The sequence below is a fragment of the Phyllostomus discolor genome, chromosome 9 (assembly GCF_004126475.2).
Source record: "Phyllostomus discolor isolate MPI-MPIP mPhyDis1 chromosome 9, mPhyDis1.pri.v3, whole genome shotgun sequence".
Classification (NCBI taxonomy): domain Eukaryota; kingdom Metazoa; phylum Chordata; class Mammalia; order Chiroptera; family Phyllostomidae; genus Phyllostomus; species Phyllostomus discolor.
Window position 1 is genome coordinate 28243032 of NC_040911.2, and position 10757 is coordinate 28253788.

The window sequence follows — 10757 nt, forward strand, 5'->3', positions numbered from 1 at the left end:
TCCACCTTTGGGAGCAAGAGCCTGGGTGACTGACATGGCCTTCCCCTCCTCTGTGGAAATGCTTGTGCAGGACAAAAAGACCCATGGCCCTTTAGATGCATGATCATTGTGTCAACCAAGACAGCTGCCAGCGACAGAGTTTGAGTAGCAATATCTAGTTCAGGCCCATCAAAAGCAGGGGGTGGGTGGCTATAGGTGGAGCTTGCCCATGGGGCTCACCTTTCCTCCTGACTTTGCAGAAATGCTCTCCAGATGAGTCCTCCTACATGGGAAATTAATGTACCTGGCAGTCCCCCTTTGTCTGAGGATTCACTTTATGGAGCAGGGAAGCAAAGATGTTCACAGGGGATCTTGGAGAGACCAAGGTCAGATTTGCTTAATTTCCAGTCCTCTCAGCTGGACTGTGTGTTAACCAAAGCCTCTGGACATGAGGATGGAGAAGGGAAGAGATAGGAAACTCATAGTAAGCACCTCGTCTAAACTGCACATTATCCTTTTAAACCTGTGAATCTGTTGTGCAAGATTCATTTAAGGTAAACATTTGGGAGCAAGAGCCTGGGCGGCTGCCATGGCCTTCCCCTCCTCTCTCAGCAAGTCCTCAGTGGAAATCCTCGTGCAGGAAAAAAAGACCTGTGGCCCTTTAGATGTGTGATCATTGTGTCAGCCAAGACAGCTGCCAGTGTTCCCCCCCACCCACTTCCTGGCCTGCCTGTATGCCAGACAAGGCCCCAGGCAGAAGGGAAAGGCATGAATCCTTGACACCTTTCCTCCAGCAAAGCTGGTGAAGGAAAAAACAATTACCTTTGACGTCTACCTTACACTGATGTCCCTTCTGTTTCATACGCAGAATGCTGAAGCTTTAACATAAGAGATCACTTACTTCAGCTCCTTTAAACTGAAGGTTCACAATTGTGAGGTGACGTGCTTACAGCTGCCCAATTAATGGACAAGAACTAGCAAGAACATAGGTCTCCACTTCAAGGCTATTCCCTTTCTCAACTATAAATCTCCTTCATGCAAACAGCTCCGATTTGCAGAGGTTTGTAATTTGCAGAAGACATTGATTATACATGAGTGTGAGGTGGCTACGTCTGCCATCGCCATTCACCAGTGAGGAGTCACACATCAGAGTTAACAAGTAAGCTAATCTCCCCCACTTGGAAGGGACTGAGATGCTATGGAAACTATGTGCTTTTCTCAACTATCCTGGGCTTCCACTCTCTTCTATACCTTTTTCCTCTAATTTTAGTTTTCAAGATTTATTGAAAAAATTTGGAAGACACAGAAAGCACAAGAAAAAAATTAAATCACCTATAATCTTACCACTCGAAGATCACCAGTGCAGCACTTTGAGTGTATAGTACTTCCAGTATGTTTAATGAATACATTTTCTACATGGAACCATAGTGTACATAATGGACTTTTATTTTTACTGAAGATATGAGTGCTTTGTCATTTAATATTAATCAGCATCACTTTTAACAGCTTTTAAGACTTTGTATACATTCATGATGGTTTTTGAGGCATAAATTTACAGGTAGAACTTTAAAGTCAAAAGGCAATGCTTAAGGCTTCTGGTGTGGATTGCCTAAGACAGCATCTCCTTGCATCGCACTTGCAACATTCGAGTCTCAAGTTCCCTGAATTTTTGTTAGTTTTATTAGGGACAAAAAAATTGCCATCTCAACTCTTGCTTTAACATATTACATTTTTGATTCTAGCAAGGCTGAACACTTAGTGTCCATTGGCATTTATTCTTTTGTGATTTGCCTATTTAAGAAACATTTTTTTCTGCTGTAACTTCTTCATGGGAAGACAGTACAGAGAAATGGCTCCACAGAAGAGTTCTGGATTCCTACTGCCTGGGCTCAAAGTCTATCACCACTTTTTAGCTCTATGTTACTGGGTCAACCATAGTCCTAAGCCTCCATTTCCTCCTCTGTGAACTATGGGCTGTCTGAGAAATAACCAGTACGTGTCAACAAAGCCCTGGTTAAGTACCTGTCACGTTTCCTAGCCGTATGTGTAATAACTGTCTGCAGAGGACTATCTCCCTTTTGTAATATGTTGTATCATTCCTAGTTTGTCCTTTTTCATTTGCATCTTTCTCTGTGGAAGAAAACGAGAATTGAATAGCTCTTACTATTTTGTTATATTTTACCATCTTTTCCAAATGATGCTATCCCTTTCTTTTTCCACATTCTCTCTAAGCATGGGCACGCAGCCTCCTGCCTTTCCTGCTGGTGAGTGCATGGTTCTCTGTGTATGCCCCAGCTGGACCACTACTTCCCTCTCCATCCTCATGGATAGCTCTTTTCCTACGCACAGGATTCTGGATTCCCATAGATTTATTTTTGGTAAGGTGTGCTATAGCTCCAATCTGTTAGGTATTTTGAATAACATGTTTTTCTGTTGCTGACTATCCTATACACCTTTCCACATTGCACTGAGAAGTACCAGTCTCGGGATACTTTTCCTGCTGGGTCCTTCAGAAGAGGGTAGTCTCTGGATGGACCATGACTATTTCTTTCTGTTGCTACTTCCCTGTAGCATTGTCTTTAACAAAATTCATGAAAGACTGTGAACACTGCTAATATAAAACAAAACTGAACACGCATGAGGTGCTTGGAGAGTAAGTCACAGACCCAGCAACTGACAAAATATTTTTTAGCACCTGAGCCCAAGGAAGTGCACTAGAACAGTGGAGCTACAGCTCAGAAACAAATGATATGGTACCCGTGCCCACAGCAGCTTGACCAGAGCCTTGAAAACTGGAAGCGGACAGTAGCTCTGTTACAGTCTTACGAACCAAAGACGTCTTTATGTCTAGGAGAGGGGCATTTAGAACTCTGAACAGACTATTACCCTCTATGCAGGGCTCCGTCTGACTCCCTAACCCCACCTGCATGAAAGGTCTAGCCTAGCCTACAGGTAGGGCAAGAAAGCTCTACAATAACCCTTTCTCTGGGTCACCCCAGACGAAGACAAAACTCTTCACCACCCGGTGGTCGAAGGACCCCAGGTTTTGTCTATTAAGAAACTTCACAGGCTTGGCTTAAGAGATTCTGGCTCCATCCATACTTCTCTTACAGACCTGCCTCCACTTCAAAAGGAATGCCACAGGAAGTGGCCTTTTACTGTTAACTTCTCCCATGTACCAGATTTTCTTTCTGACCTTTCTCTATTGTTCCCTAGCCTGCCTATCTCCCACTCATCCTTCAAATCATTTACCCCAGAAGCCTTCCTGGACCCAAAGTTGGGTCAGGTACTCCTTAACGTAGCACTGATCAAACCAGTGTCATCACCTGTTTGCCCTGTCCATTGAACTGTAGAGAATGTCTCTATTTTCTATTATACCTAGTTCCTGGCAGAAAACAGGTACTCAAAAATACCTGCTGGGTAAATTAATTTGTATTCTTCCACCTCATTTCTGGCCTGCCCTGCGCTCCTTAATTCATTGGTGAAACTACCCCCCCACCCGTCTTGCTGTCCGTTACTGTTAACTGATCAGTACAATTTTTGCATCCATGAAACAAAATGTCCCTCACCCTGTCCACACCATCCCACCAACAGTTGGACGCAGTGACAGAGCCTGGGTTGCTCTACCCTCTTCGTGACATTCTCATGGAAAATGAGGTTTCAATGTAATAGTCCCATCTTTCCTATTTCCTGAGTAGTCCCAATGGTAAGAGGAAAGCTGGAGGCAACAATTCTTCCATCTGCTCTTCTGACTAGTCACAGGAAAAGCTTTCAAGGGACAACGTGCCTGTGCACTGGAAGTGCCGCATGGAGTAGGACTGACTCGAGACCTGGTAGTTTACAAGCTGCATGGGGTCTGGCTCAAAGTAAACCCTTTTGCCTAACGGAGATAGAAATCTGACTGAAGTATTTACAATCGTCATTGTACTCACAAGTTACTTTACAGTGTGGACCCTCTGATGGCGCATAAGGACCGACCTGTGGCGGAAAGCCTTCCCACATTCGTTACATATATAAGCTTCATCCCCCGAGTGGATTCTCTGATGCTGAACAAGGGCTGAGCTCCTTTTGAATGTTTTGCCACATTCACTACACTGATAAGGTTCCTCTCCACTATGAATTCTCTGATGTCTGATGAGATTTGAGCTCAAACTGAATGCTTTTCCACACTCATTACATTCATAGGGCTTCTCTCCACTATGTATTCTCTGGTGGGTTATCAGCTCTGAGCTCTGCCTGAAAGCTTTTCCACACTCGTTACATTCGTAGGGTCTCTCTCCTGTATGAATTCGCTGGTGTCTTATAAGCTTTGAGCTTTGGCTAAAGGTTTTCCCACACTCATTACACTCATAGGGTTTCTCACCAGTATGAATTCTTTGATGGATAATGAGATACGAACTTTGACTGAATGCTTTGCCACACTCATTACACTTACAAGCTTTCTCACCAGTGTGGATTTTCCGATGCCTAATGAGGGCTGAGCTCTGATTGAAGGCTTTCCCACATTCACTGCATTCATATGCCTTCTCACCACTGTGTATTCTCTGATGAATAATAAGATACGACCTCAAACTAAAGGCCTTCCCACACTGGTTACATTTGTAGGGCTTTTCTCCAGTATGGATTCTCTGATGCTGTGTTAGAGAGGAATGCTGTTTAAAGCTGTGCCCGCATACATCACATCTGTAAGGCCTCTCTTCCGTGGGAACTTTCTGATACATTACAGAGTTTGCACTTAGAATCAAGCTTCTTTGAGGCTCATGATGGCCTATCTTTCCTAGAGATTTGTGTGTGAAGATTACTTGACTAAAACTGCCTCCTTGGACAGGGGATCTTCCTAATTTCTCCCCCGAAGCACTTCCCTGCTGCCACTCTAAACTGCTTTCGTGTTCGCTAAATCCTCCGAATGAAAGTTCCTGGCAAAGTCCTGCTTTTTTGCCCAAAATGTCCTTCTTTGTTGTCGATTCATTACTTTCACAACCTGAAATGACAATAGCAAAAAACAGATTTTTAATTTCTCCAGTCACTCTCAGTACTCACTTTCTGTGGGAGAGAAAACAGATGCTTCTGCCCCTAAAAGATGTCACTGTCCACACACAGCTTTTCTTTAGCCGGTCACATAATAGGACCCTTCCTCCTCTCCGATACTAGGGCCTACACCTACACTTTGCAGGTTATCCTTTCATGGCTGAGACTTCAAAGGATCAGTTACCTCCTTTCCTTTCCCAATATTTTCAATCTCTTTCTCTACTGTCTCCTTCCTGTTATCAGCATTTAATTAAGCTCAAGTCTCGCTCATCTTTTAAAATCAAGCTCCTTGCCTATACATCTCCCTCATGAAACCTCATTCCCATTCAGGGCAAAGCTTCTTGAAAGGGTTGTCTGTACTCCATTCTGTAGTCTGGTTTCTGCCTCACCCATGCCCCCCACCCCCTCTCCCCATACACTCTCATCAGGATCACCAACTTCATGGCTGCTTAATCTACTGGATACTTTATGGGTCTCCTTTGTTGGCCTCTCTGTAACACTGACACTGTGGACAACACCAGCCTCCTAGAAACTGCTATGTTAGCCTAATTTCTATGGCTGTTCCTTCTTAGATTCAAGGCCAATCATTCAAACATGAGTTCTTTCAAATTTTGTTCTGGGCTCTCAGGTATCCTCACTCTACAAACTGTCTACCTCCTAGACTTCAGTGACTAATGTACTTATGTTATAAGCTAATCAGATCCCCAATTCTATCCCAGCTTTCTCTCGTAAGCTCTAGACTCTCATATCCAATGCTAATTAGGCATAATACTTGTGCCTATTTTACAAACACCAAAATGTCCCAAACTAAACATATCATCAACATGTTTTTTCCCCCTGACGTTTTCTATTTATATAAATGGCACCACTATTAACCAAGCTGTTTAAGACTATAACCTGAGTATCATCCACAACTGCTCTCCACATGCTGCACTTTTGATAACGACCAGCTACTGCAATGCAATTTCAGTACCAAGAAGCAGAAGCCAGCTTTGGTCTTCCCCACCTCTCATGGTAATACATCTGGACTTACTTACTGTGGCCACTTGGATTACAACAGTTCCTAACAGGGCTCTACCCTTGCCTTCAAATGCACTCTCCACCTACAACTAAATTTTTAAATGCGTACCCCGTCATGTCGTTCCCTTGCACAACACCCTTCAACTGTGCCCCACTGCACTGCACAAACTAGTCAGAACGACATACAAGTTTTCACAATCTGGGTCCCATTTTTCTTTCCAGTTTCTCTTACCACCTCACCCCTATGAATTTCTATTCGAGTTAAATTAAATTATCTGCAGTTCCCAGAGTGGGCTATAGTCTCTCACCTTCAGGAATTTGTGGCCTTTGTTTATGTGATATTGTAGTACAGGACATATATATATATTTGCTCTTCATCCCCAGTTCCTGGCAGTTTTCAAAACCCTTGAAATTTCCTAAGTGAGCAAGTATCTTCTGTTATTCATAATAAGTCCCTACCGACCATATCTGGGTTTATGCTACAGGCACCAACCAAGTGGTTAGAGAGTTGGAACTCTCAGCCCCATCTCTGACCTTCTTGGAGAAGGGCTGGAGGTTGAGTTAGCTAATCACCAATGGCCCATGTCTTAGTCAACTGTGCCCATGTAATGAAACCTCCATAAAAACCTTAAGCAAAGGGGTTCCGAGAGCTTCCAGGATGGTGAATGCATCCAAGTGCCTAAACTTCATGGCTACAGAAGCTCCGGCACTCAGGACCCTTCAGGACTTCACTCTATGTATGCTGATTCATTTGTATCCTTTGTAATAAACCAGTAATCGTAGGTAAGGTATTTCCCTGAGTTCTGTGAGCCACTACAGCAATTTACAAAACATGAGGAGAGGTTCATGGAACTGCCAATTTACGGGAAATCAGAACTGTGGGTAGCCTGGGACTCACTACATGCAGTTGGCATCTGAAGTAGGGGGCCAGTCTTATGGGACTAAAACCTTAACCTGCGGGTCTGCACTGATTCTGGGGAGTTATTGTCAGAACTGCTTAGTGTGAGGGAAAACCTCATACATCCGGTGTCAGAAGTGTTAAGAAATGGTTTTCCCTTTAGCTTGGGATACTCCTCTTCCCACCTATTTACCTTGCTTTTTCCTCCTTATAGTTCAAGTCTTATCTTAGATCTCTTTTCCTTCAAGAAGTTATACCTTGAACCTCTGAGGTTGGGTCAGGTGCCTTTACAAGTGCCCCCAGAGTACCCAGTGCCTCCTTTTAGTCTATACTACACTACACTGAAATTGCCTTTTTGCTTGTCCACTAACCCATCCAGACCTGAAAGTTCTTGAACACAGAGACCCAGTGCCTGTCATCATACCAGGCATGCATTAGGACCCAATTAGGATATATAATGAAGGAATAAGTAAATAAATGACAGGGAAACTGACACAAGGAGGCCTGATTGCAATTTGTGAGCGTTGCTGAATACAAAGCTGCTAAAATGAGCACCCCTGGCCTAGAATAATAGAAGTGAGGCTTACATGTGACAGGTTTATAAAGTGCCATTAATTCTATATCATCAAGGCTAGAGACCTAACTGATAATGGTTCTCAGGTGATTTTCTATTTCTTACCACTTTGGGGAGAAATGCAAGGGTCCCAAGGTTTCAGCTGTGTCTTTAAAGGCTGGATTTGGATGTTTAACTCTTGGGATGCTCCAAGACCTGTTAAATCCTTCCACGGTACTGCTGGTGCTTGTGGACTAGCTGGGACCTGAAATCAGTAAAATACAGTTAGCACTATGAGAAAATCCCTGGTAAAATGCTTAGTAAAAAACCTCAGAAGTCAAGAAAGACATCTCCATAGGTGAGGGATGGGGGAAAAAGAATGATTTAAGGGTGGAGATGGGCATAGCCCTAGTAGACACGTCAGGGTTATGCTTCAGTAGAGATAAATTTTCATCCTACTGTTATGATGATGCTACATGCTCCAGTTTGTAAATTCCTTTTCCCACAACATATTGCATCTCCCTGTTCCCACCTGCTGTCCTGGATCATCAAATTCCCTCTCCAAATCCTCCAACAGAGTCACAGCTTCCTCGCCACTTTTTGGACTATGTTGCTGAACCCAGACCTGCAGCTCCTCAGGCAGGATGCTCAGGAACTGCTCCAGCACCAGCAGTTCCAGGATCTGCTCCTTCGTGTGCAACTCTGGCATGAGCCACTGATAGCAGAGCTCCTGGAGTCGGCCCAGAGCCTCCCGGGGCCCAGGTGTCTCCTGGTAGCAAAACTTTCTGAATTGCTGGCGAAACAATTCTTGGCAGGATCGGGTATTCCCATTCTGCTTTAATTTCTGACCCCAGGAAAGGCTTTCTTCTACTTTCACTAGTATCAGTTCTTGTTCCTGAGGACTCTGAGGTACCAGGGTTGAAACTGCTCTGGATTCCACAGCCATTCTGTCCTGAAAGAGCTGTTCAAAAGAGCTCACAACAACTGGGTATGTTACTTCCCAGAAAGTCTTGGAGTAATCTCTTCTTTCCTGAAGGATACAAAAGCACTGTTAACTTAAAGCTGTGAAAAAAATCTCTAAGAATTTATAATAAGAAACATCAGCCATCCCAGTAGCATATTGAAAGGAAGTAGGTATGAGATTGTAAATAAATAAGTGGCAAACTAAACATCATTCATGTCATTCACTGTCTCCTATTTTGTAGAATTTCTACCACTAATTCTATTAAGGAATTATTTTAGAAGCAAAACAATGCAATATTAACATGAATAAGATACTGAGAAATTTCCTTGTTGATTCTCTTTCAATTTTCATTGAGGGGAAAAATCTGTCTTTAACATGTATGTAAAACGTGCAGAACTCCCTTTTTAATGTTTCAGACTTCCAAGAGTAACAGTATCTATGTAGGATTTAATGCTGATTTTTAAATTAATTTTCAGTAATGTAACTATGGCAAATAATGTTGACTCATTTAAGGTAGTAATAAAATGTTTTTAAAAATGCATATTAAACATTAGTTGATTAAAATGAAAATATTATTGGATAGTTGCCATTTGATCAATTAGGAAATTCAGTCACTGAATTTATTCAGTGAACACTAAGGACCTTACTATGGGCTGTCATGAGCCGGGTATCAGGATACAAAGGTTTTTGCTCCGGAATAAATGAGTCTATCCAGGAATAACCAAGAAGTACTTATTAAATAAATGCTTACCATGTGTTCAAAACCATACCAGATACATACACAGAAGCAAAAAGGTCAATCTCAGCTCTCAAAAAGCTTAGAATATAATGGAGTAAACATTTTTAAAAAGTGAAATTGGCAACAAGTATGTATTAAGTTTTCTGATATAAATTAAACACGATCTGATTTTAGGATGGGGGAATAGTGATAGGAGGGTATGCCCTTGAACTGGCAGGACAGTAAAATTTAACCCTAACGCGACAGTCAACTTTAGAAATTAGTATACTGACGCTACAAAACTATAGTTTACTAACCAGCTCGGCTGAGCTAGCTTTCCTACTTTTGTATCCAGGTTAAATCACAGAATTTGCAAAATCAGGGCGGCGGGTGAGTAAGTGCTCTTTCTGCTGGAAAGCGGGTGCTTGAGCGATGGCCTCATCTGCATCCCCAAGACCAGAGCAGACACCGCCCCAACAACGCTCCGCGACCTGGGGACGGGCAGGACGAAAGCGGGGCTCTTCCACCTCGCGCCCGCCGTCCGGGTTGCACGCCCTCCTAGCCCCCCCTTCGCCTCGGGGCCCGCATCCCTCACCGCAAAGCCCACGGGTGACCAGGGAGCAAGCCGCCAACCCACAGCGGCCAGCCACAAAGACCGGAAGCTCACCCCCGCAGCTTTCCGCTCGCAATTCCTGCAACCTCCGTTCGCCCCGCCCCGTGCTCACAGGCAGCCAATCAGCGCCATGAATCCTACTTTTTCCCACCGCCTTCCCTCTGTGGCCGCAGGCCCCGCGGGGCACCAAGCCCCGGGGTGGGTGCGCAGAGAGGTAGCGGTCCTTGAGATAAGTACCTCCTGCACGTGCTGGCCTCCTCCTGCCCATCTCCTCTTTCCACGACGACTCGGTGTCCCGTCACTCCCGATTCATTCTCCGCCCATGTTTTAGAAAAGTATTCATATTTTCCTGTATTTCTAATGCTTTTCCAGTGTCTCTGACAAAAGTAAACACGTGGGTAAACAGGCTGAATGAAAAGTAACAACCATGTATATTGCTGTTCTGTTCAACAGCTCTGTGCAGTAGCTATATTATCCCCATGTCACAGCCACAGATGCTGTCTGAAGTCAAGCAGCTTGTGACCAGAGAGGCTGCAGTCCCCGAAGTTCAAGGTCACTGTGGTTTCCCAGACTCTGCACCTTAACGTGGGATTTCCCCATTTTTCAATAGATTCTAGCTGGCAGGAAGTCTTAGTATTTAAATTTTCTTTTGGCCATTTAGTAGGTGAAAAGTGATGTCCTGTTGTTTTAAACTAATTAGCTTGAAGGTAGGGCATTTCCCCTCTCATGTTTATTGACCATTTACGGTTCTTCAAAGAAAGGGCTCTTCCCAGTTTTAAAAATGCGGTGTCGCTACTTTTCTTTTATATGTGCCGGAATCTTTAAAAGGTTTTAAAAACATATTTTTAGAGTGGGGAAAGAAACAGCAATGTGTGGTTGTCTTTCACGCACAGGTACTGGGGACCTGGTCTACAACCCAGGCATGTGTACCTAGTGGGAATTGAACCAGTGACCCCTTGGGTCACAGGCCAGGGCTCAGTCCAC

The 10757-nt window shown here is 43.8% G+C and overlaps 1 protein-coding gene across 2 annotated transcripts in view; it reads right to left on the reverse strand.

Annotated features, from left to right (window-relative positions):
- Positions 1-9860, reverse strand: part of ZNF397 (zinc finger protein 397) — a 39047-nt gene extending 29187 nt beyond the window's left edge. The window contains exons 1-4 of one of the 2 annotated variants that reach the window (XM_028523933.2): positions 9756-9860; positions 8011-8508; positions 7605-7743; positions 1357-4960 (exon numbers count right to left, since the gene is read on the reverse strand). In XM_028523933.2, coding sequence (XP_028379734.1) covers positions 3915-4960; positions 7605-7743; positions 8011-8424 — 1599 coding nt within the window. In that variant the 5' untranslated portion in view covers positions 8425-8508; positions 9756-9860 and the 3' untranslated portion in view covers positions 1357-3914. Of the gene's footprint in view, positions 1-1356; positions 4961-7604; positions 7744-8010; positions 9723-9755 lie in introns of those variants that run through there. The other variant, XM_036009156.1, reaches the window with a different exon arrangement.
- Positions 9861-10757: the final 897 nt, after the last annotated feature.